Consider the following 26,819-nt stretch of genomic DNA (forward strand, 5'->3'; position numbering starts at 1 on the left):
TTTTGTAACATGGAATGAGCTATAGTCATTACCTGTACGCCAAAAGCTTGGGTTCAATTCCAAACCTCTCCATAGTACTCAGGTGGAGTGAGGGCATATGACGCTGTTGATGGCGATGTATCCATTAGATGGGAATGTTGATCCTTGAACAGATGGTGTTTTGTGACAAGAGTAGACTATGCACCAACACTGGGTTTCACGCTTTCCTGAACTTCTTACTTACACACATAATATGCAATCATCTTACCAGACACACATACACTCGTGTAATAATCTATGCCTCTGAGGCAAGGTGTAAGCAACTCCTTGACCAAAGATGGTCTGCGCAAATAAAGATCATAAACTGCCCATTATCATAACCAATGGACCCTGTGTCTGGGCAAAAGAGTACACACAGCCTATTACGAGCCTGAGTGGCTAAAACTAGTACGGTACACACAAATTCTCTTAATCGATGTTGATGTCCAATATGTACTAGTGATAACAATTATAAGCAATCATGTAAGTAAGCTTGTAGTTTTACCACTGTTGATACTGTAACCATAGCCATGGGACTTTCAATTTCTTTTATATGTAATCTGAACCATGGGAAAGTGACATTTCAAAGAATCTCGCAGACATTGGCCAGGTTTTGAACTGTGGATGCCTTGGTGAGAAGCCTGTGTCTATGCCACTCAGCTATCATGACTACCAACTTATAATGGTAAGTGATTTACCTTGCTGGGAGGCTGTTGTTGAGATAGGCGATTCAAAAAGCAATTGAAAGTGCTCCAATATGACTTAATTTACCATTACAAGGCAGTACAGAAGTCAGTGTAATTCCTAGTAAGATTTCAGATAAATAATTAGTTTTATACCAAATACAAATTCCATTCATCAACTCAATTTTTTTACTTAATTTTTGATAACTTCCACCACTTCACCACATCACACTTCTATCACATCTCCTACGGTCAAATCTTCTACTTTTCTTCTGCTAGGTTTTTGGGAACGCAAGGATGGGAAAGGGCTAGGAATGGGAAGGTAGTAGCCACGTGAGCATTTGTCTGGTGTGGAAACAGGAAACCACAGTAAAACATCTTCAGGGCTGTTGACAGTGAGATTCACACCTGCCATCTCCCAAATGCAAGACTTAGTTCACAGGTACGTGACTAACCACATGGCCAACTAACTCTGTACTCTTGTACTCATCCAACCTCCATGGTATTATTTTGGTTTAGAGGCAGTTTCCAAAAAAAACTGAAAGGTGGAAACTGCCTCTAAACTAAAATTGTATCAAGGTCAATATGCATCATTGCAATGAAATTTATGAGGGCTGATCAACGAAGACCGAGACTGACTTTTTCTTGTAGCTTCCGTGATAGTTTCCTATCTGTAACATAAATATTTGAAAAGAGCAGGTTTTTATGTATAATGTCCGTAGGCGGCAGCACTCTCGTGTCGGTAGCTTGGTAGTAATGCTCTTTTTTGTAGATGCTACGTGCATTTTGTATACCACACAATGGAGGTGACGCGAGAGGAGCAGTACAGTGCAGTTAAATTGTTTTCGTTTAAACCATACAGCTACTGAAACTTACGAAAAGCTGAAGCATCATTATGATCCTGAAGGAAAACAAGCCAGCACAGTGTGGATTTGCCAAAAAAGGCAAAATTTGTTCCATCTGCAGGGAAAGTGATGGTGATCACATTTTTTGACTAATGGAATGATTTACAAGCATGCAGTTCCCCCTCACATTACTGTTACTACACGTCAGTATTGGCTATGCTGAGGAAGCACATTGCAAAGAAACGACCAGAGCTTTCTCGGACTGGGTGGAGACTTCATCATGACAATGCACGGCCTCACGTCGCAAATCAAGTCATGCAGTTTCTAGCGAAAAGCGAGGTGATTCTCAAGGACCTGACAAAGAATGGTCTGCAGCATGTGTTCCAGGACTGGCAGAGATGCTATAAAAGGTGCATTGAAGTACGAGGGGACTACTTTGAAAAAGATCATGTAAACATTGAAATGGAGTAATAAACATCTGTGAAAAAAAATTAGTCTCAGTCTTTGTTGATCAGCCTTCGTATAAACTCTATGGTATTAAGTGTGCAAGACCAAGGCCCTTGCCCATACCGTACCTCCATTCTTTGAATGACTGGACTTCTTCCCTTTCCAACTAAGAGTTAAAAGGGGATGAAACTCTCGCATTTCCCTTTTAAATAATTACCAATCTTTTGAAGAGATCATCTCTATGAAAACATCATAACGGTCAGTGTTGAGCATTTAAAGCTATATTTCAGAATGTTCTGAAATATTCATAAAAATAATCGATCAATGTAGCAGTACAACTTGGAACTCATGTAAATTTGTAACGCATCAATCAAGTTCTTATTTTAGGGTTCAATTCCTTATGCATGCCTACAAATAACAGAAAATATTCCACTTAAACATTTTAAGGAAATCAATGATAACGTTTGGTACAAGTACAATCCCAAGATGATATTTCTCTCATGTTTCTCCTCAGCCTTCCTTTCTAATACTTTCCCTCAGTCTCAGAGCACAGCTTATTTTTGGACAACACAGTATTTCTCCTTTATAACAGCATCAACCACTATTTTCTATAAATCAAATGTACTTTCTAAACATTAAATTTTTTAAAAAAAATTGTTCATTGTTTCAGAGATAAATCCAGCAGACATTGTAAGTCCAGTTACAAAGAGTATCCACTATGATCTCTTGGGAAGTGAACTGGTAAATTACAAGCCTGGTTCTTTTACTTCAAACAGCCCTCTTCTTGTTACTCTATTCACAGAGCCATATTATTTTGCTGAGACATTTTGTAACAGGAGTTTTGTTATATTAACAGGCATTATTGAAGAGAAGTTCTGAAAAACTTCCAAGAACTAAAGAAGTCAATGGTGAATTCGCAACTACAGATCTGGAAATTAGGAGAATTCAATCTGGGAGTGCTTTCCATCACAAGGTTTGGAATCTACCATCAAATATGTATCAATACGGGCTAAATAAAATTTTACTTAGACACCTGGCTCTAACAAATACAGGCAGAAGAGGAAAAAGAAAAAATTCTAAGAAGTATTTAGACAGTGAGATATGGGATGAATTAAAGGTGAAAAATTGAGCAATTATATTAAGAAAAAGTGACAGAATAGAATAGATGAATGTAGAAAAAAATGGAAAAACAAACTATGGACATCCAAAGAAAGGAAAGTGGTCAAGGAAGAGCCAGATTACACTGGATGGACCAGGCAACAAGACGTGGTCTGGAACCTATTTACTCCCACTCAACAGCATCTGAATCAGGAGAGATGATAATGATGACAAAGAGAATGGAACTATAATGCACAATTTCCTGCCCATTCGTATAAACAAGTGCAGAAAAGTTTTATTTCTCCACGTTTTTGAAAATATTATCATAAATATTTTATTACAGAACAGTGTGGAAGACAGGACAATGCATATCATATCTCCTTCATGGAATTTCAACAGTCAACATAGATCTTGTGAGACTTTAATAAGAAAGTATACATCAATCTAAATTTCTGCAAAGTAAACTAGTAATTTTATTCAAAAATGCTTTCTAAAATTATTTCCAGCACTTTCTGCCATTTGAGAACCTGCAATTCAAATTAAAACTTCTTTTTTTATACTTCCTTTGAACTCTGAAGTCAATTAATATAGTTTTAACCAATTAACAAACCTCTCAAAACTCAACAAAACACACCATCAACTGTATGCACAGATCATTTCACATTTTATCACAATCTAGAACATCATCATAGTCTGTTCATTTTGTGCTCAGTCAAAAGTGCAGATTATTAAAATCTTCTTGAAAAAAAAAACACAACAAATTTCAATTTTATTTAATAAATGACTAGTGAATAATAATATTTTCAAAAGAATCACACTTTTGACCTCGAGAACAACTGCATTTCCCATAGGAACAAACTCCACGTCTTACAAACACCTGATACAAAACCTACAATAACTACTTACACAACTTCAGTCAGATGTAAATTAACTCTAGGAAGATTCCCCCCTCCCCTCTCCTTCTCATACATGCACACATTACCCACAATCACAGCCTTACAATGGATTCACCACTTCAAGACATACCTTCTTATGTGGGAAGGATTGAACATAATAATCAAAGTATTAACATGTTACAAAAAAAAATCACTCAGCATATCATTTCAGACCAGACAGTTATCAGGAAAAAATAAATTAAGTCTGAAAATGTCATCTTCTGTTTATTTTATTATTTTGGAGTATATAATAATAATTTTCTTGAAAACCAGAAGTCTCTTGCTTGAAAATAGAGTATTTACTGCCAGTTTAATGTTCAGACAGAATTATTTGTTAAGTGTGCATAACATGTATTTAGCGGCTCTTTGGAGACACTCCAGAGTGCTGGCAGAGCTGCTGTTGATACTGTTATGTAGTTTAACTATCAGTTGGCAGTGAAACAGAATGTTGAAATTTCTCATCACGTTACTACTTTTCTTTGTCCTGTAAAATCTTTCCAAGTGATTTGTGGTATGGTGTCCTCAAGTGTGTTGCATGCAGGGTATGAAACAGCCTTTAAAACCCACACCACAACCAGAGCCTTTTGAACCACTCACACTTCCATGTCCTAAAGGATTAGGATTGAATCCCTCCACAGTAGCTGACGGGTATTTACGGTATCTTAAATTTGAAATATTTCACAAGCACATTTAGGAACATTAAAAGGCAAAATTCTGACACTCCAGCATCTCTTAAAATCATTCATTTAAAGGGATATGTTGTATTTGGTGAGGAGAGGCTCTCCCTGCTTTTCTTTTCAAATGGAGTGAAAGGAAGAGAACAGAAACCCATAGTTCCAAAATATGGTAAACCTTGACACATTATCATCTGCCATGCTCAGCATAGTTTTGCAAGAAGGGATTAGGAAATCCCAAGACCCACAGCAGGTAGGACAGGTATTTACTACTTTCTGTAGCTGCTAAAGGTCATTCACCTTCAACCTCCACCCCTAAATTGCCTTAAACTTAAGGCCGGAAGTGCCTCAATTCACCAAACACTATACAGTACACATATAGCATTATTACTTACTATCAACCAAGCAAACCTGTTTGGTTTAGAGCTGGTTCTGAATAAGAGCATTTGCACCACATAAATCAAAACTGACTGTCCCTCAACATAGTATAGAAACAATCAAATTGTTCCTAACTTTATTTTGATTACTGATATGAGGGAACTGCTGGACACTATCAACGCTATGTTCTTTACTTATGCTAATTAATGGTTTTTAAATAATTTTTTCACATATGGCTAAAGTACATACAAATAGAAGCCACTTGCAGAATAAAATGCAATTTCTCACATTTGCAGTTTCCATAGAGTATGCACGGACAGTAAAAATCATCTTGGAACTTCAATGTGTCAAGCCAGATTCATTCTTCTTGTAATAAATATATAAACTAGACAATATTACATTTCTACAGTTATAAAGGTGCACTGACATTTGCATTCATGCACAGCTAAGCAATCTGTAGCACAGACTTTCAGATTGTTAAGCCAGAACTTCAGATATTTGAGAAAGTTTTCTCAGCAAGTGCAGCAGTTATCTCCAGAGTACATTATCTCTGAATGAGAATGGTATTAACATTGAAGTTTATATAGGTCGATGGTGCTTGCTGCTCTACCCAGCCTTATGCTGGTCTTAAACTTGCTAATGGAAGGAGGGTGGGAGGTAGCCAGCTCAAACTTCAGGAATACTGTGAAAGTGTTTATACCTGTGAATGTTGTGAACTAGGAATTAAATATTAATTCAGTAAGTCCCCTCCTTCTCTACAGACATTACTTTATACATTCTGAAGGCTTTCCTAGACTGTCTTACTAGTTTTTGATGGATGCAGTATTTTTACATCAGTTTTTTGGAACAAGCCAGAGCAAAGTGTAGCTTCCACACAAGTCTTGGTCTTACTTACGGCTGTGACAGTACGGGAGCAGCTGAGTAATGAGATTCAGAGCACAACTAGTGTGTCTGGATGTTATTAAAGGTGGTGCTCCTTGGACAGCCGTGATGCAATAGCATTGTATGACCTACTGAGGAAAGTAATGGCAAATTAAAGGGTCTTTTTTTGGCTTGCTCCGTGTGTCAGGGGAAAATGCACAGAAGACGATAGCGTGGCCGGGCGACTCATTTGCAGAGAGATATATTGCTTCATGACCAGCTAAGATGATCTAATGCATTACGGTAGCGATAACCATTGCTTCACAGCATTAGTTTAGTTTAACATCTGTGGTATTGGTAGCATATTCAATGTGTTCACTTTAAAATAGCATCGTTTGTATAGGAATATTAAAGTAATCCTGTGTTTAACGAGTCATGTATACAGTCAAACAGCGTGTATTCATTGTGTTGTGCTATGCGACGCATTCTTCATATACGGAGTGCCCCTTTTGATTCATTCACAAATTTCCTGACATCTTCCCTCCCCATAGGAGTACGGTACATAAATTAGTAAAGAAGTTCCACACCACCTGGTCCAATCTTAACAAGAAATCACACAGGAGACGAACCATTTTAACAGAGGAAAAGCTTGATGAAATAGGAGCTCTCTTGGAAAGAACTTGAACAAAATCCCTGTCGCATCTCGCCGTACAAGCTGATGTGTCATTATCTTCTGCCCACAAAGCAACAAAACTGTTAAAAGCAAAACTGTACAAGCCCACCCCTGCCCAGTACTTAAGAGGACCTGGCAGTTTCGCTAGGGTTCGGTATGGTAACTGGTTGCTTCAGTCAGTTCACGATGGGCAAGATGACCCTGAACATTTATTTTAAAGTGATGAAGCATGGCTACACTTAAGTGACTATGTAAATAGTCAAAACAATCACTACTGGTGTGCAGAAAATCCCTACCAGCTGCATGTCTGTCCACTCCATTACGTAAAGGTAGGAGTTAGGTGCACAATAAGTGCTCGCAGAACTATAGGGCCTATATTTTTCCGAGAAACAAACGCTGATCGATATAAAGACCTCATTCTCAGACCATTCTTTCAAGAGCTGACGGAAGAAGAAAGGAGTAAGGGTTACTTCATGCAAGATAATGCGACGGAACACACCGCTAATCAGTCTATGGAGGTAATACCAATATAAATGGACTGTTATTGGACATTATAAATTTTCCAGCCAACTCAGTCCTGGTTGCCAGCGTTTCACCCCCCGCGTGCTAGGTTGGGCTCATCAGTTGGTACCTAGCACACCTACGAAGACTCATGGCTAGTGCATACCATGGAGGCCACTGCAAAGGCTACTTGGAGCCACCGGCAGTACCAATGCACCACGAGAGACTTTGTCTCATTACCAAAAATTGATGCCTGCTTGATCATCAGACTTAACGTGGTCCTTGATGGCCCCAGCGAATAAATATATATATAAAATAATAATGGTTTTACTTCCCATCAACTACTTTTACAGTTTTCAGAGGTGCTGAGATGCCAGAATTATGTCCTGCAGGAATTCTTTAACATGTCAGTAAACCTACCAGCAAAAACAGTTCCAGTTTCTCCGATAGTGTTGGCAAGCATCTTTCACTGTCTTATTGAGATACATTTTGTTAAGACTTCCCCTAGCATCTTTCCCGGATTCGCAAGGTCGTTTTTACCATGTCTGTACAGTGGGTTCTTGGTTTTCCCACCATCCGTTTTCCTGCTAGATACCTCTCTTGTTAACAAACAAGAGCTATCCTTGTTGGCTCCATCCTCATTACATGCCCGAACCACCTCAAACAGGATATACTGACCCGATCTAACAAAATCTCAATCCCAGCTTTCTTTCTCACTATGCCATTCGTTAATTTGGTTTTTTTTTTCTTTTTTCAAAAATACAAGGCAAAATTGTAGCGTTGGATCCCTCATATGCAGCACAGGCAATTTTTTTTTTTTTTTTTTTTTGTATAAAATGGGTCTGGAAATTAATAATTTCCAAGATATCAGAAATTAGCACCCCGTCAAGGGATGTACTTCACGCATGACAGTGCCCCTCCATATTTTAGTCTTCGTGTCCAAGAGCACCTCAATGCATATTATCCTGATCTCTGGATAAGCAGATGTAGATCAACTGCTTGGCCTTCATGCTCAGCTGATCTAAACCTGTTGGACTTCTTTGTGTGGGTGTACTAGATTGGTACAGAGATAAAGAGACCCTTTGTGGAAGAATTGTGCAAGCTTATCAAATAATATGTACAATACCAAACAATTTTCAGAATTGTGCAGGCTTATCAAATAATATATACAACACCAGGCAATTTTTTGAGCATATTTGTAATGCAATGAGACAATAAATAGATGCCAACGCAGAGGGTGGGCATTTCAAACACTTTGCATAAGGTAATCAATAGAGTTAGTCATTATAGGAAATTCAAACTATACCCTAACAAATAACATTCCAGCTTACGATATTTCAGAGTTTGATATCTCAATAATTACAAATTTCTGGATCCGTATTTATGCAACCTTTTTGTCTGCAACAGATGAGGAATCCAACCCCTGTAATTTTGGCGTGTATTTTAGACACACCAGGTATAAACGCAATACTTCAAACACTCACCATTCATTCAGAGTGGTCACTTACTCTTGAAGATGCCAGCCACAGTTCCTGGGGCACTGTCAGTAAACATCTCAAGTCGAACATATCTAACAACTCAAGTGGTTGTGCAAGAGTTTCAAAGGTCTTAATATAACATTAAAATCAACATGGCATTAGCTGTGAATGCTGAGTGATTTTTTTTCAAACTATTTTTTTTAAATTCATGGTTCATTTAAAGTGAAACTATACTGCTCATGACAGTTCCAGAAAATGATAAAGTGTAGAAAATACTTAAAATGCATATATGTACATAAATAAACTTTGAATTTCTGAATAAAAAACATTATTATACACAATCTCAAAGGTGATCCATGCTATAGACTACTACAAGAAGTTAAGTTTTCCTCCTAAAATTAATTAACTTAATTATCAAAATGAAATAAGAATTCCTCGTGAAGAAATGAATGTAATCAAACAATGACCAACCTCATAATGAACAATGACAGCACTTCTTTAGGAACACCACAACTATGAAACCTGGAGTGGACCATAACACATAGGGTACATAGAAACCTCAGATCTCTAAAGAACAAATGTTGGTAATGGAATGAATGAATGAGTGAATGAATGAATGAATGAATGAATGAATGAATGAAAAGAAAAATAACCTAAAAGCAATAAAACTACTGTAGTATGAAATATATGTGCATTCACATGGAAAATTAACACAATGCGAGTATCAAATTTTACTACTCCTTTGTATTTCAATAACAAAGAAAAATATGTTTTAAAGCAATTAAAACAACATTAACAAGAACAATAATTGCATTAAATTACCACAGTCTAGTGGTCCCTTTTATGTTGTAGACTCTAGTTTTCTGATGGGATCTAGAAGACATACAACTTTCATGCTTACACAATTAACACTTAACTGTTAAGGCAACACAGGCATAAACAAGAGCAAATAGCTGACAAGTTTTGCACTTCTCTGGGATATTAGGCTATGCTGACATTATAAAGATGTTGACATTTCAATGGCTATTTAGAAGCCCTATACTAGACCAAATGGCACCTACATACAATGACCACTAACCCAATACGCGCTCCAACCATCACTTGAAACAAAAATGAGAGTTGATGAGGACACTGTTCTGTGTAAGTGAAGAGGTTCTGTCATCCTGATCTATACCAGTGATGCCATAAGACCTATCTGTGTCGGTGCGATGTAAAGCCAATTGTAAAAAGATCTGTACCAGAGCAAAGTGGAGCATCTCCTCTCGGCTTTACAAGATAATGGATACAGTATAAACTAAATGAAGAGGGCTGTTGAGTCTCCTCCATGACGTGAGGAGAAATGGGAAGACATACGTGAGAGAAGGGCATTTCTTACATACATGCCCACAATTACGGACAGGACTGGGAAGGTTTTAAATCACCACAATATCAAAACTGCCTTTACAACAAACAAAATATACCCCAGCAGTTACCCTAGCTAAATACCTTCAGAACCCTCTCTCCTGTGCAGGCATGTATTGTTTTTGCAGTTTGTGAGGTTTGCATCAAGAACAATAAACACAGCATTAAAACCAGGCTGAAAGAACATACACACCCTTGTCGTCTCAAAAATCTGCACTGGTGGAGCACTTCCTCTCTTTTCTTGATCATTGATTGAAATTTGAGTAAACTGTGGTTCTACCTACGACACATTAGTATTGTCTGTATCTCTACTGAGGAGCTGCAGAGATAATGAAACAACTTATTTCAACAGGAAAGAAGAGGGCCTAGAGAACAGCCAAGTTTGAAGATACTTACTGGCCACTAGATACAGAAGAATAGCGGCACTGGGTCAAATTAGGCAAGTCCTGTAAACACCAATCTGTGAGAGAGGCCAACACCTAGCCTTCTCACTCCTATAAAACTCAGAGCATCCACCCAGCCCATGTTATTTTGTCTTGACAAGTGCTACTGAACAGCAGCTGAAATGTTGACATCTCTATATGAACAGGGCCTAATATTCAGGAAGAAGAGAAAAACTCACTGGTTGCAAAAGCCTTCACCACTATATAATGAAAAACATACATAAATACTGTTTGTATTCTACCTCCACGGTCAATTATACCATACTCAAACAACAATCAAGTACCCCCTTCCTGTAACTTCTGACAAAAGAGATTTAGAAGTGCTACAACTACTGAACACAGTGAAGTTCTGCCATACAATGCACTTAATCAACTAAGCTACAGCAGATTTCAGTTATATCAGTCTTCCTGAGAGAATTCTTTACCTCGTATATTACAGGAAAAGGGCGCGTAAGCCTTATGCCATCATGCATTATTCCAGGTACAACAGCAAAAATAGCTCACCTTATTGGGATGATCTGCATTTGGCCATATGCCACAGAAATGAAATGGCATATGACTTTAAGTGCCGGGAGTGTCCGAGGACATGTTCGGCTCACCAGGTGCAAGTCTTTCGATTTGACTCCCGTAGGCGACCTGCGCGTCGTGATGAGGATGAAATTATGAAGACAACACATACACCCAGCCCCCATGCCAGCGAAATTAACCAATGATGGTTAAAAGTCCCTACCCTGCCAAGAATCGAACCCAGGACCCCTGTGACCAAATGCCAGCACGCTAACTATTTAGCCATGGAACTGGACACCACACAAAAAGTGAGTTACAGGGAATGAAATTCAAAAGATTGTACTCTAAAATCACTGGGATAAGATTTGTAAGCTTACCTCAGACACGCTATCTTTTGTAGTCACTAGTAGTTCCTTTGTTATGTACATAATCTTACAAACATGGATCACCCCTATATTTAAAAACATTAAAAAATTATTAGATACCTAGACTCTGCTCAATCCTTCCCTTGCCATGTCAACAACACACTGCACAAACTGTAATAATGGAACGTACTGCAGATGGCTTACCAGAAACACGGTAATAGCTTAGCTATTTAATATAAATAATATAGTATCATGTTCCTGACCAAACAAAGTTGACTGTCCATACAAAACCAAATACAATTTAATCATCTGCCAAAGGCTTGAAAAATTTACAAACAAGATATTAGATTCCATATCATCTTCTATGTTTTCCATTTCCACATATGCAATGAAAATAAAATTATCAGTACAATTTATATTATACAGTAATAATATTATCCACAAGAAATTCATAGCACCACCACCACCACCTACCAACCTTCATTTCCAAACCAGGCTTAGTCTTTCAGTCTCTGGGGTTCATGTAGGTTAACTTTATTAATGATTTACAGGAGCTCAATCATCAGGTGGTAAATTTCTGGCAGCCATTATCTGTCACCTTCCCATTATTACGTTATACTAATTATGTTGCAGCACAAAGCATGTTAAACAGAAGTGGGAATAACTTTCTGTCATTCAATACCATGAGCAAAAATCATGACAAGCCCTGGTTCAACCATTAACTCCTCATTCATGTGGCCATTGTCGCACTGCAGCACCACGACCGCTTGTTTTCCTGGAACACGCTTGCACACGTAATTTTCGTACTGCCGCCTGTTGTTCTGGCGCGTCTCCAGCGAGCAAAGTCCAGGTGGCCAGCGACGCTCATGAGCATTCTCCATCAGATCATCCACGATATGTGGTGGACAACCAGACTCTGACAGCGTCCGTTTGATCATTGCCTGCTGATCATAAACAGTTTCTTATACTATAATGTTGTCAACATAACAAGTACACTAATCAGAAAGAGAACAAGTTAAAAAAAAAAAAATATTAACCCTTAAATGCATGGTGTAGCATTAACTACAAGATTGTTTTAAATATAGATTTGGGCACCTCAAGAAGGAATTTTGTAAAGTAGTGGAAGCTTCCCATGTGTTCCAAGCTGTTGACATTTGTTTCTCAATGGCTGCCTACATTGCAGACAGTGGAGCAGAAAGAGGTTACATGCATAATGCTGCATTCAGTTAAAGCTTGGAATTGTTTTTTTCCCTCAATAAAGGTTTTTTTTTTCAAGGCTCAACACTCAATTTTTCACTGGACCAAGTGGAATACCATACAAAAGTAATGCAAGTTTCCTGCGTGCAGTGGGTTTACATTTCTTGTACAAAAAGTGAAGTGTTTCTTTTTTCAGCAAAGACAAGAACTGCTACATAGGTTTCCACCAGCAGCCTGATGTGATTATACTGGTATTTTTCACTCAAAGAGCAAGAGAAACACTGATAAAAACTGAATTATAAATCACGTAGTCTTACCTAGACAGGCATCAACAGTAGACGTGCTGACTTGGGTGTGCCGGTAGAGCGGGAGTGGAGTGGAGAGCGGTGCGTGAAAGAAGGAAGACGGGAGTGAAGAGGAATATGATTGGTGTGGATCAATACCGGGCAGTTATCGGAAGTTGGCAGGGATGAGGGAAGAAGGAAACAGCCAGGAGTGAAGGAGGTAAAGTGGAATCAAGATTGAAGGGTGAGATGATATTGGTGGCAACGGTGATTATGGTACTGCTAGTTATAGGGCGTGTGGGAGTAAACCCCGGACTGACTCCCAATGGCAACATGAAATGGGAAGATGTGGAGGTAATAAGGAGGGTGGTTAGGGAGGTTGTGGAAGAAGTATGCCCATTTGAGCAAATTAAAAATATGATAAAGGAACAAGTGAAAGAATTTGAGAATATGAGGCAATGGATGCAGGGAAAAACAGACGATACAAGGACCAAAGTAGGAATCAACGAGAGAGGAATTGAGACACTCAAGGAGAAAATAAGGGATGTGGAGGAAGAGGTGGTGAAACTGAAGGCTGAAATAGAAGGCAGTTGCCAAGAACGCAGGAAGAAATGCTTATTTATATATGGAGTGCCAGAAGAAAAAGGAGAGAACTAAGTGTTGACAATCTACAAGGCTGTGGAACTCATCCAAAAAGGGATGAAAATTAACTTTAGTGAAGTTGATATAAACAACGTGGAAAGGATAGGTAAAGCACGGGGCAACAGGACGATAAAAGTGAAGCTGTTTTCCACCCTGATGGCTGAAATAGTGATACGAGGCACGGACAATCCACAGAGGTACAAAAATCTGGATTAAGAAAGACATGGGAAGAGAAGGGATGAGGAATATAAATACCCTAAAAAAAACATTTAGTCTGGGCCAGACTTCAAGGGTTAAGAGCTTACATTAAGGGTCAACAACTAGTGGTAACCAATGGCCATTGGACCAGGTTTTGGATAGTGACAAAACTACGGGATTTGGAAGAGAATATGAAATGGGGAAGAGAGTGGAAGAAAAGCAAGTTATGTACAGCAGTGTTAAGAGAAGACGGACATGGTGATAAAGAAATAACCACGGGAAACAGGAAGTTAAGCGAGGAAAGGCAGAGAGAGGAGCATAGTGAAAGTGTGATCGTACATAGTGAAAAGGAAAGTGCAGTGGACAACGGGGCGAGGCTAGAAGGGCTTAGGGATACAGCTATGGACATAGACAGAGAAGAGGAAAGTCGGAGAGGCGAATGCAGTGAAGGAATGGATGTGCAGAGTGAAGAGGAAAGAGCAACGGAAACCAGGCAGAGAATAGAGCTGTATATGGGCAAAGGGAGAAGCAGGACCTTAAGGGACATGTGGGGAATGACGAAAAATGACGAGGGTACAGTCACAAGAATTAAAAACTTGAATAAGTTAGTAAGTAAGGGAATAGTGGTTGAAGACATGGTGGTATTATAAGGAAAGATAGTAAAGTAGTTTTAGATCGTTTGTGTCTGTATTTTAGGGTTTGGTTGGTAAAGAATGAAGAAATTATAGTGGAGGGAGGTTTTGATATAGTTGAGATAAAAGTATGATATTTTAAGTGAATGTGTCTTTATGTTAATTGCAATTGTATGGCAATTATGAGTGAGTTATTAGCAAGTTAATGATGGTATTTTAAGTTAATATACTTTTAGCAAGTTAAGGGTGGATCAGTATGTAAAGGTGGTGGTTGTAGATATGAAATGATGCTTAAAGGATGGATATGGTAATTTGCGTGGAAGTGGAGTGTGATTATTATAGATATTGGAAAAGTTTAGGGCACCTAGTGGTCCAGTGTGGTTTTGATAGATGTGATTGAGCAATAGTTGCAAATTGTATAAGAAAAATGACGATTAAGTTGTGGAATAAGAGGTTGAATTGGTGGTATATAGCGAGTGAATTGAAGGGTTGGAATTATAAGTGATTTTGGTTGTATATGTTTGAATGGCATGACGTTTATTACCAAGCAAATGGTAATTTAAGGGAATATACTTTTAGCAAGTGGATGGTGGATTGGTATGTAAAGGTAATGGTTGTAGATATGAAATGATGCTTAAAGGATGGATATGGTAATTTGACTGGAAGTGGAGTGTGATTATTTTGGAGATTGGAAAAGTATAGTGCACCTAGTGGTTCAGTGTGGTTTTGATAGATGCAATTGAGAAATAGTTGCCAATTGTATCTGTTGTGAGTCTTGTATACAGAAGGGCGATTACGTAGCGATTAAGTGTGATTTTGATGGGTGTGACGATTGACAATTGGACTTGAATTTATTGAGCTGACGTAACGGTCAAATGTGATTGTGATGGGTGCGATCGAAGCGAAAGAGTCTGGAAATACAGGTGTTGGCATCTCGAGTGGTTATTGATAAGAGCAAGAAGGGCCAAAGTTGGATAGTTAAATGAATGTGAGTGATGGTATACAGTAAGTGAGTTGAAGAGGCGAAACCAATGTGAGATTAGGGCTGGTATGTGTTCTGTGGGTAAAGGTGGGTGGCCAAGTTTGAGTAATTCAATTTGTTGGCAATAGGTGGGATATGGATACAATTAATATGTGATGGTGCTTAGTATATGCAGAGTGTGTGTGAAAGAGAGAGGAAAAGGGAGGAAGGGAAGCATAGTGGATAAACTACGGGTTTGGTAACATGGCAGGAAGTTGGAGTATGTGTGGTTAGTAAGTAATGAGAAGTGACACGAAAGCAGAATAAGCACCAAGTAGAAACAGGAGGGTAATGTAGGTCACAACTCAGCAGTGAAGCAACATGATAACTATGCAGCAAGCGATAACGGTATGTGCGAGGAGAGGTTAGAGTGGAATGTAATGTCTTGCTGTGTCAGTCAGAAAAGGTGAGGGAGGACACTGTCACCCATATGGGCGGCCTTGTAACAAGAGGCTGATGTGCCCTTCTGCATTATTCATTTTATTTGCCATTTTAATTTTGCCTTTGTAATTTTGCCTTTTTGCCTTGTGTTCATTTATTGCTGTACTAACATGCCTATCTGTTCTCCGTGAGGGAGATGTCAGTGGGCCAATTGGCAGCACGTACCGATTAATTCATTTAATGTTATTTTTATTTATTTTACGAGAATTTATTCTATGTGTATGTCAGTATAAAAACTGTCTAGGTTAACATTATTATTTTTCTCCATTAATAGATCAATAAGGTAGCAATACTGTAGATCTGGAGGAAAATAAAGATGATATGATACAAATCACCTACATTTCTATTAGTGGACGAACACACACAATGTATGCAAGTAAATGGAAAGAAACCCTGTTTATGTATATATTGATTGTGAAACAAACTTTTATCCATGATGCAGCATACATGCAATATGAAGAAAAAAATCTGCTCTTTAAACCAACAAAGAGGAATTTAGTATCAGTTTTCCCTTACTATAAATTTTCCAGGAATCTCTAATTAAAAAAACAGAAGAAAAAATCATGCATTTAAGGGTCGATCTATAAATGTCGGTACATATATTATGGAGACTCAATATTATTAACAGTTAAGATACTCCATGAGAGAAGCTATGCTGTAAATGAGTTACGGCCATTTTCAGCAACGTTCTGCCATCTCTGGTATATTCTGGGAGATGCTGCTGCCATTATAGATTGTTATCTAAGCAGATGATATCAGCATCTTACAAAACATACATAACAAAGTACCTATATATTGATTCAACAATATCCTAATTTAAAGACAATGCCCGAAGATCCTTTTATCTATATAAATAAAATAATTTTGTTGCTACATTTCAGCCCCCCCCTCATACTTAGATTTATCTCAGATTAGGTATACAAAATTTTAAAATAGGTTCATTCCACTTAAGTCAGTCTGTTTGATGACATCACTGGAAAACACATGAACAGAATTTCTCAAAACTTTGTATTTAAGCTCAGGGATAATCAGGGTGTGCACTAGAATATACATTATTTGATTAGCAGTCAGTGGCATATTAAGACTCAAAGAGGAAATATCAAATTTCTACATTAACATTAACTGAATCAAAAGCCTGTATATAATCAAGTTGTGCAAAATGTTTTTGCGTTTTTACCATGCGAGAGATGATAACCGAGATATTTGTGATTATTATAATTTTCACAAACTTTGAAATATCTCTGGAAATATTAGTTCTATCTAAAAAGTGTGCATAACAAAAATGATAAATCCAATATCAAATCTGTTATATTTGATGCATTTTTACCATACAAACTATAATAATGAAGATGAAGATTTGTATTATTAAGTCCTTAACGGCAAGCTTTCCTAATGTAATATCGCAGAGCTGGAAGAAAAGAAAATGATAAAGATTGTAAGTAATTACATCACAAACAATACACTGACTGACTATTGTTGGGATATAGTACCATATCGGAAGTATTGTTTATTTTTGTTTGCATGAAGGAACTTTATCAAATGAATGGAGAATTGCTATAGTAGCCCCTGTATATAAAGGAAGGGGTGAAAATTACAGGTCAGTCAGTTTGACATGCATTGCATATAAGCTTTGGAAAAGCATTCTTTCTGATTATATAAGACATGTTTGCAAAATTAATAAATTGTTTGATAGAAGGCAGTTTGGGTTTAGGAAAGGTTATTCCACTGAAGTCCAACTTGTAGGATTCCAGCAAGATATAGCAGATATCCTGGATTCAGGAGGTCAATTGGACTGTATTGCGATTGACTTATCTAAGGCATTTGATAGGGTAGATCATGGGAGACTACTGGCAAAGATTAGTGCAATTGGATTAGAAAGAAGAGTGATTGAATGGGTGGTTATATTTCTAGAAAATAGAACTCAGAGAATTAGAGTAGGCGAAGCTTTATCTGACCCTGTAATAATTAAGAAGGGAATTCCGCAAGGCAGTATTATTGGACCTTTATGTTTTCTTATATATATCAATGAAAGAAGTGGAATCAGAGATAAGGCTGTGTGCAGATGATGTTATTCTATACAGAGTAATAAATAAGTTACAAGATTGTGAGAAACTGCAAAATGACCTCGATAATGTTGTGAGATGGATCGTAGGCAATGGTATGATGATAAACGGGGATAAAAGTCAGGTTGTGAGTTTCACAAATAGGAAAAGTCCTCTCAGTTTTAATTACTGTGTTGATGGGGTGAAAGTTCCCTTTGGGGATCATTGTAAATACCTAGGTATTAATATAAGGAAAGATCTTCATTAGGGTAATCACATAAATATGATTGTAAATAAAGGGTACAGATCTCTGCACATGGTTATGAGAGTATTTAGGAGTTGTAGTAAGGATGTAAAGGAGAGAGCATATTTGTCTCTGGTGAGACCCCAACCAGAGTATGATTCCAGTGTATGGGACCCTTACCAGGATTACTTGATTCAGGAACTGGAAAAAATCCAAAGAAAAGCAGCTCGATTTGTTCTGGGTGATTTCCAACAAAAGAGTATAGAGTTGCAAAAATGTTGCAAAGTTTGGGCTGGGAAGACTTGGGAGAAAGGAGACGAGCTGCTCGACTAAGTAGTATGTGTGATACAAATTCTTATAATTTTGTTAATTACCACCTATTCAATACAATAATTTTATTGTATTGAATAGGTGTATTGTATTGATTATTGTATAATTTTATTGTATTGAATAGGTGTATTGTATTGATTATTGTATTGAATAGGTGGTAATTAACAAAATTATAAGAATTTGTATCACAAGTAAATCTTCAATACGAAAAAAAAAAAAAAAAAAAAAAAATTATAACCTGCAATAAGTGGTATGTTACGAGCTGTCAGTGGAGAGATGGCATGGGTGGACATCAGTAGACGAATAAGTTTGGATGGTGTCTTTAAAAGTAGGAAAGATCACAATATGAAGATAAAGTTGGAATTCAAGAGGACAAATTGGGGCAAATATTCGTTTATAGGAAGGGGAGTTAGGGATTGGAATAACTTACCAAGGGAGATGTTCAATAAATTTCCAATTTCTTTGCACTCATTTAAGAAAAGGCTAGGAAAACAACAGATAGGGAATCTGCCACCTGGGCGACTGCCCTAAATGCAGATCAGTAGTGATTGATTGATTGATTGATTGATTGTTGTTGTTAGATGAGCTGTGCTTTGTTTCTGCTGCTGTCAATCATTTCCACTAGATGGTATAACTGCCAAAACTGAAAAAGCTTACCATCAACAATGGGCAGAAAATAGCTAGTACATTATGAAATCTCTATGACTCCATTCAATGTTATTCACTTCTTTCTGGACGTACCTGTCTACTGAATGATTGGGATTTCAGAGCAATAGCGAAGCAGCTGAGAAAAATATAACTTACCAAGCTCGATAGCTGCAGTCGCTTAAGTGCGGCCAGTATCCAGTATTCGGGAGATCGTGGGTTCTAACCCCACTGTCGGCAGCCCTGAAGATGGTTTTCCGTGGTTTCCCATTTTCACACCAGGCAAATGCTGGGGCTGTACCTTAATTAAGGCCACAGCCGCTTCCTTCTCACTCCTAGCCCCTTCCTCCCTCATCGTCGCCATAAGACCTATCCGTGTCGGTGCAACGTAAATCAAATAAAAATAAATAAAAAAAATAAAAAAACAAACTCAAACATGACATCAGTGATGTCGTGTAAAATATGCTAGCGTTCAAGATCCATTTAAAGTAATGCCAATGGTTAAGGACTTCAGGAATTCCCAGCAGGTGAAATGTGAAAAAGCCAGGCTGAGTAGCTCAGGCAGTAGAGCACTGGCCTTCTGAACTCATTGGCAAGTTCAAACCCAGCCCAGTCCCTTGGTATTTGAAGTTGCTTAAATAAGAATTTCACCTCTAATGTCGCAATACGAATGCCCCCGCCTGTCCCTATTAATCATTACCTTGGGTTCCGAAAACCAACAAAATAGAACTGAGGTCCTATTCCATTATTCCATGCACACACTATTCAGGCGCAGCCAGCCTACTTTAAGCACTCATAATTTGTTCAAAGTAAACGTGCCGGCGCACCTCGACACAAGTCAGCCTCATGTCTGAATATTTACTGGCACGTTAAAGAACTCCTGGAGGACAAAATTCCTGTACTGCAGCATCTCTGAAAACTGTAAAAGTAGTTGGGGCGTAAAGCCATTTAATAATAATAATAATAATAATAATAATAATAATAATAATGTTAAAAAAAAAGAAGTAATGTTCCAGTCACTGGCAGTACCTCTTCTATAGGAAACTTAACTGCTACAAATGCTGACTGAAGTCCAGGCAGCATATACAGGTACTTTAAATTTTTTTTATACGCGGGGTGAACAGAGGCAAAACTTTTATGTCTACAAGAAAATGTCAGATCATTGCACAAAAAATAACAGCTCTCTCTCATATGAAGCCATTTTTATAGGGCAACTTCTTCGGAATGTCACGACTATATCCTGAAGGACGTACAACATATGCACCAAAGTTTATGGACTTAATGGCTTTGTTGTCTTTAATTCCCCAAATATACCATTTTCTATTGATCAAAATTCACTCAAATATTGGGTGGTGAAAACATTGTGGAAGAAATTTAAAGGAATACTCAAACTGTAATGAACCTATGATCAATATTTATGCTTATTTTCATGTTCTGTTTACAGGAACCATAATGTTTACAATCATAGATTGAACAAATAGTGCAAAAATCACTAAAGAAGACTATTATAGAAAGTTTCTGCTTGATTTAGACCTAGTGAAATGTGAAAAAAGCATTACTGTACAGGTCAGATGTTTGTTTTGGTGTGTGAAACTCCCATGCATACTCAATTTTCTCTACATCAGTGCACCAAACATTTGTGAGCAAGTACGGTGGTTTCTCCACAGCCAGTCAAGAGCTGTCTGTCTTACTGTGTGACTTGCTGTTGCTGGCTGGCCCTTAGTGTGCTCGGAATCACACTTCAGTATTTTACACAAATTAAACTTGTAACAGAGCTTCAGACTCCAATTGCACCTTATTTACACTTAACGTATAAACCAAAACACAAAGATTATTCTTATGACAATAATACAGTATAAGAGTTCACCTTCATGAGAGGATATACAGGATTATGTTCCCAACAGATTTAAATGTGCACTTATAGTTGCTTGTGTGAATATTCACAATAAAAGGTGTTGAAATATAATAATAAAAACACCTTTATGCTGTACTAATGATGATGCACGTTGTTTAATGGGGCCTAACATCTAGGTCATCAGCCCCTAATGGTACAAAATGAGCCAAAATGTAATGAAAATTTAAAAGTCCAAAACTCATCCACTGACCAGAATTCAAAATGTGATGAAGAAGGAATGGATGAATATGAAGTGAAAATAATCAGCAGATCCAACTCACAATACTGAAAGTTAAAAATAATTCCAAAATTAATCCACTAACTAGAATTAAAAAAAAAAAAATAGACGATGAAAATTATTATGAACTTAAAACAATCTGTGGATTCAACCCACAACGCCCCAACTTCCCAGAAACTATCTTAAAACAATAGTATATACTGACCAAGAGGCTACTTCCAAAGCACAATCCTGAATCAATGTTGCTTATTGTCTAAAGGGGACCAAAATCAAGGGCAATGGCCCCTCATAATAGTACTTATCGCTAGGAAAGTAAGAACCATGGTATTTCTCATGTAGCGGTACTAATCATAAGTAACGTAGACTTACGGTGTTCCACGCATTGTGGTACTACTCACACATAATGTTATATGCACAGGCAATGCAGACCCATGGTGTCGCTCATACATTGGTACTAATCACAGGCAACTCCCAAACCCGTGGTGTTTCTCACAATGGTACTAATCACAGGCAACGTAAGCCCATGGTGTTCCACATATAGTGGTACTAATCATGGGTACTGTAAAACCCATACTGATTCACCCTCTGTTTCTATTAATCACAAACCTATTGTGTACCTAACAGTGGTAATACTCCCAAGTAAAGGCGACCCACGGTGTTCCTCGCATGGTGGTACTAATTACAAGTAGTCCGATGGTTCTAATTCAATCATCCCTTCGTTGCCCCTTTTAGGATCCTCTTACAACAGGCAGCGGATACCGTGGGTGTATTCTTCATCTGCGGCCCCCACCCACACGGGGTTATGGGAAAATAAGCATGGTATTTTCACAGATAGAACTGTTCTACTCCCAGGCCATTTTTACTAGTCCTTTCTAAACTAACCAAGGACAGTTTTGTCACGATGACGCACGAAACAAGGGATATTACAAAACCACAGTTCTGCATATACAGTCAGCCAAAAAGGGAATGTATGTTGTCGGTATCCACAGGGTTTGTATCTATATGGGATGTAAATTATATTTTGATAATTAAAATTAATACTTCTAGTAAATTATCAAATGACAGAAACATACAATATCATGTGCTGCTTTCTTTGACATGAAAGGAGCCTCCCAGAAGATTGCACTAATTCCATGCAATCGGGCATCCCTTGGGCAACAGTAAAAATACTGCAAAATTATCGGCTGATTCTTTCAACACAAAGCATCCTTTGATATGAAAGTAAATCTTCCAACTAATCTTCAGTTCTTATCAGGACCAAAGATGACAATTTCCATCAACATTAAATGTGACATCTTGTGTATTCGAGAAAGCCACAGAGACAGCTGTAAACCCCACCCTAGGGTAGCTCGTATGTCTCTCGATATTGAGAGGCTTCACCGCAGTATGGAAGCTCAGTGTTTGTAAAACCGGATATTAAGATCATATCCACTGATAACTGCCTGCTGTCATTTCTTGATGGATACAGTACTTTTGCATCCATCTCTTGGCTCAGGCCAGAGTAAAGTGTAGCTTCCACCGAAGTCCCAGTCAACATCCATGGCTGTGACAATATGGAAGTTGCTGGGGTTTGGGTAGTGCCGAGTAATGACATTCAGAGCACGACTAGTGCATCTGAGTGTTATGAAAGGTGCTGCTCATAGGGTCAGTCGTGCTGCAATAGTACTTTCTGACCCAGTGAGGAAAGCAATGGCAAACTACCTGACTCCTCATCTTGCCTAGTACGCCTCATTTTGGTGCTTCCATTGGTTTTTGGGGTTTCCTTATAACTGCATAACCTTTGGTGGTGCTATTTGAGGATCCAACCAGCCTCTGGGCTGATGACCTAACAGACAGACATCCACTGATATTAGAGAAAGAAACGACCTAGAAATTATTACGACTGAACTTAGAAATTGTGTTATTTCCTCTGTATACAAACCTCCAGGTAATAAATTTGAGTTCGATGAGCCTGAGAACTTTCATGATGGAAAGGTGCAAATTGTAATCGGAGATTTTAATAGTCCTAGTACTCAGTGGCGGCTGGTGGTTTAAAAGTTCAGTGGTGCACAATTTTTAACATTGATATAATATGATTACAGGCTAATTTTCAAATCTAGATACATCAACAATACTTTTTTATTATTAAAAATAAAACAAACATTTTACATTTCTATTTTCGGGAATATTACTACAACGCATTAACATTTTTTAATTTAAAAATTCTTTTACCATATTGAAATGAAACACTTTGAGGTAGCCTAATTCCGGTATTGGAAAAATATCCTTTTGTAATATATCTGGTTTCGAAATGAAACGTTGCGTGGGCCTACCCATTCGTTTCACCTAGGATTTTTCATCGGTAGTCCGTTGCGGAAACGGCCTAGACATTAAAAACTGCACCGAATTCATGATCTGGCAAAATACCATTAACTGATAAAAACGCACAATAATAAAAACACACATGCTGACACGAATGTTTACACAATGAAATCAATAAGCTACTTTGTACGCACATAACAAAGCTCACGACTATACTGAAAGGAATGGCGGTGTTTATTTTCAAATTTAGAGCCATTAATTATATATCCAGCCACGACCGACTTGATGCGTCGCTCTAGCCATCCTGCTCTAGGTAGCTCCTTACGGAGCGCAGCGAGGGATCCAACCGGCCGTGATCCAGCAGATGAACTTCCATCCGGTGTCGCTAGATGACACTCCTGTTCTATAACAGAATCTTACATTGAGCAGCAACGGGCTCTAGCGACATTGCTAGTAGTTGGTTACGTTGGAGCACGGCCGATGTGATGCTTCGCTCTAGCTAGCTCCTTAGCGCAACGAGGGTTCCAGTCGGCCGTGGTAGGAGGAGCCAGGTTGATAAACCTCCATTTAAGCAATGCATAAGAAGCCACGCCTATCTTTTCCTCTCCCCGCGCACCCCTCTAGCAGCCCAAAAGCACACTTCTAGCAGTCCCGCGCCCCCTCGAGCAGCCCAGGTTTCGTCCTACCACAGGTTGACTTCCCGCTGCAAACTTTTCCGGTTCCTGCAGTGAAGATCTAAGAGTACCGGCTTGTAAAGTACCCTGCAGTAATATTTGCTCTTTCAAGCTCTTGAAAGGTTTGTCTTGTTGAATGAAAATACAGTAGTTGAGTAATCCAAATTATAAAACTTTACCTAAAATAAACATACACATTTAATGGGGGTAGCGCAAACCTGCAACCTTATGGAGAAACCGCCCCTGCTAGTACTGTGTGGGATTATAATGATGAAAATGGTGAAGATATTCTTAATTAATAAGAATCTGCCCACACAACATTAATTTATGATAACAACCTGCATCTTTAACAGCGGTAAATGGAGACGTGGATACAACCCAGACCTTTTGTTAATGATAACATTACTGAACACTGTGCAAAGTCTGTAGGTGCACCAATTCCAAACATCCAACATTGACCTATAATATGCAAAATTATGTCGGCTATAGGACCACAGATAGTACTATTCCATCTTAGGTTTAACTTCAAAAACTGGGAGAAATTTAAAGACACGATGGACCAGAAGATAACTAATTTAGTCTCTACTCCTGAGTCCTATGAACAATTTGTTGATATAGTACACGAATGTTCATGGATGACTATCCCTCAAGGCTGCAGAACTAATTATATACAAGGACTCACTCCAAGTACAAAGCAATTATTAAGGAAGTATCTCCAACTTTTTTTAGGAAGACCTATGGAGCAAGGAAACAACTTTAGCTGGCCAACACCTTAACAACTTAATCTCTGAAGTTAAGAGAGAGAAATTGGTAGAACTCATGGAAGAACTAGATATGTCTTGAAATAGTCAAAAAGCATGGAGACTGCTGAAGAGATTAGATAATGATCTGACAAGGAGACCGATACATGCCAACGTTTCTGCTGATCAAATAGACAGTATCCTGCTTAAACACAGTAAACCAGATTGCCATGTTCATAAGTCCTTGGTCAAAATATGCAGAGCGCCAGAAGAGAAATCGAGCAGTCTTTTTCAACAGAGAGAGCAAAAAAAAGCACTAAAGTTGGTCAGCTCCCAGTTTAGATGATATCAGAGTCGAATAAATAAAACATGAAGGATTGGCTTTTAAATTTCTTCAATAAATGCCTCAGTAGATGCCAGATCCTAAAGTTATGGAGTAAGTCCCGTGTAGTTGCCATTCTGGAACTGGGAAAACGAGTAGATGATCCAAGGAGTTACAGGCCAATTTCTCTTCTTTGTCACCATTACAAGATATTTGAAAGATTGATCCATAATAAGACTATCAGAAGCAGTTGAACCCCTTCCAATCCCCTTCTAAGTATCTGTACAGCACAGATACTTAACCTAACTAGAAAAGTCACTGGGGTACCATTTATTGGTCTAACAGCAGCTTACAACACAATCACCAAAGGCTCCTGTGCAAAATGCATGGTATGACTAAAGATTACTACCGTAAGAAACAGTTAAAAAGAAATCCCAGTAAAACTGAAGTGTGTGCATTCCCTCTAAGGAATAGAGGGGCTCACAGGAAGTTTCAAACGCAATGGAGAGGAGTACAATTGGAACACCATTTTCAACATAAATATCTTGGCATCACAACTGATCATGTAATGACATAAGCAGCACTGTCTGAATATGAAACAAAAAGTATCTGTAAGAATTAACATATTACGCAAAATTACTGGAACATCCTGGGGTGCAGCAGCAACTTTATCTCTGTGTTATGCCGCAGGGGAATATGCCAGCCTGGTGTGGTATAATTCTACGCATGCTAAACAAGTAGATATCGCTCTTAACGAGTCTTGTAGACTTATTACTGAATGCCTGAAACCTACACCGAGGGATAAACTCTATTATTTGGCTGGAATTGTTCCTCCAGAGATCAGGCATGAAGCAGCTGCATACAGAGAAAGGCATTAAGATGACTACCTCAAATAAACATCCATTATACCGTCATCATCCTTCTCTTTCAAGACTAATGTTCAGGAAAAGTGTCTTGAGAGCAACAGATAATACTGGTCAACAGAAATATTCTCGATTATCTATGTGGAAGATGATACCATCAGAAAATCTAGCTGCCAGTTTCACTGAAGAATAGCTCGTGTGGAAAACTATAAATAGGTTCAGAACAGGGGTCGCAAGGTCAAAAGATAATTTGAAGAAATGGGGTTACACCACATCATCAACCTTTTGCAACTGTGGAGCTCAACAAACTACAGAACACTTATACAGTACCAATGTAGACTATGTCATGCAAGATGTAACATTTATGATCGGATGTCTGCAAGCTCTGAAGCCATAGTGATTGCTAAATATTGGGCTAAAGTTATTTAGATTGTCATCTTTGACTTTTATATCCTATGTCTTAATTGTATACAAGTATTATTATGTATTGTACAGGGTAGGCGAGAAGTACCCGTACCCCTGCAACTGTTTAGTATCAAATTTTATTTATGCATGTTACTTAAGAAGTGATAGATATATTACGTATATTATTTATGCAGGTTGGTAGTTACATTACTTCTTATTAATTGCTGGAATACATATTGCCGCAGTCGAGTGTTAGTGTGAAGCCATGGCAGATATGAGCGGTAAGAGTTACACTATTGAAGAGCGGTTAGTGGCAAGTGTGTGGGTGCACTAACAACAAACACAGGGCAGACAAGACAGATTTTTTATTTTTTTTAATTTTTTTTTTTGTTGCTATTT

General features: G+C 38.2%; 1 protein-coding gene across 7 annotated transcripts in view; it reads right to left on the bottom strand.

Moving 5' to 3' along the window:
- elgi (E3 ubiquitin-protein ligase NRDP1 elgi) overlaps positions 1-26,819 on the bottom strand; it is a 252,611-nt gene that overhangs the window by 46,991 nt on the left and 178,801 nt on the right. For 3 of the 7 annotated variants that reach the window (XM_067152601.2, XM_067152604.2, XM_068228888.1), the window contains one exon: positions 11,485-12,251. The exons of 2 other annotated variants lie outside the window; for them this stretch is intronic. In XM_067152601.2, coding sequence (XP_067008702.1) covers positions 11,979-12,251 — 273 coding nt within the window. In that variant the 3' untranslated portion in view covers positions 11,485-11,978. Of the gene's footprint in view, positions 1-11,484; positions 12,252-26,819 lie in introns of those variants that run through there. 2 more of the 7 variants (XM_067152605.2, XM_067152602.2) reach the window with 1 other exon arrangement.

This window comes from Anabrus simplex, chromosome 8 (genome assembly GCF_040414725.1).
Source record: "Anabrus simplex isolate iqAnaSimp1 chromosome 8, ASM4041472v1, whole genome shotgun sequence".
In the NCBI taxonomy this organism is placed as follows: domain Eukaryota; kingdom Metazoa; phylum Arthropoda; class Insecta; order Orthoptera; family Tettigoniidae; genus Anabrus; species Anabrus simplex.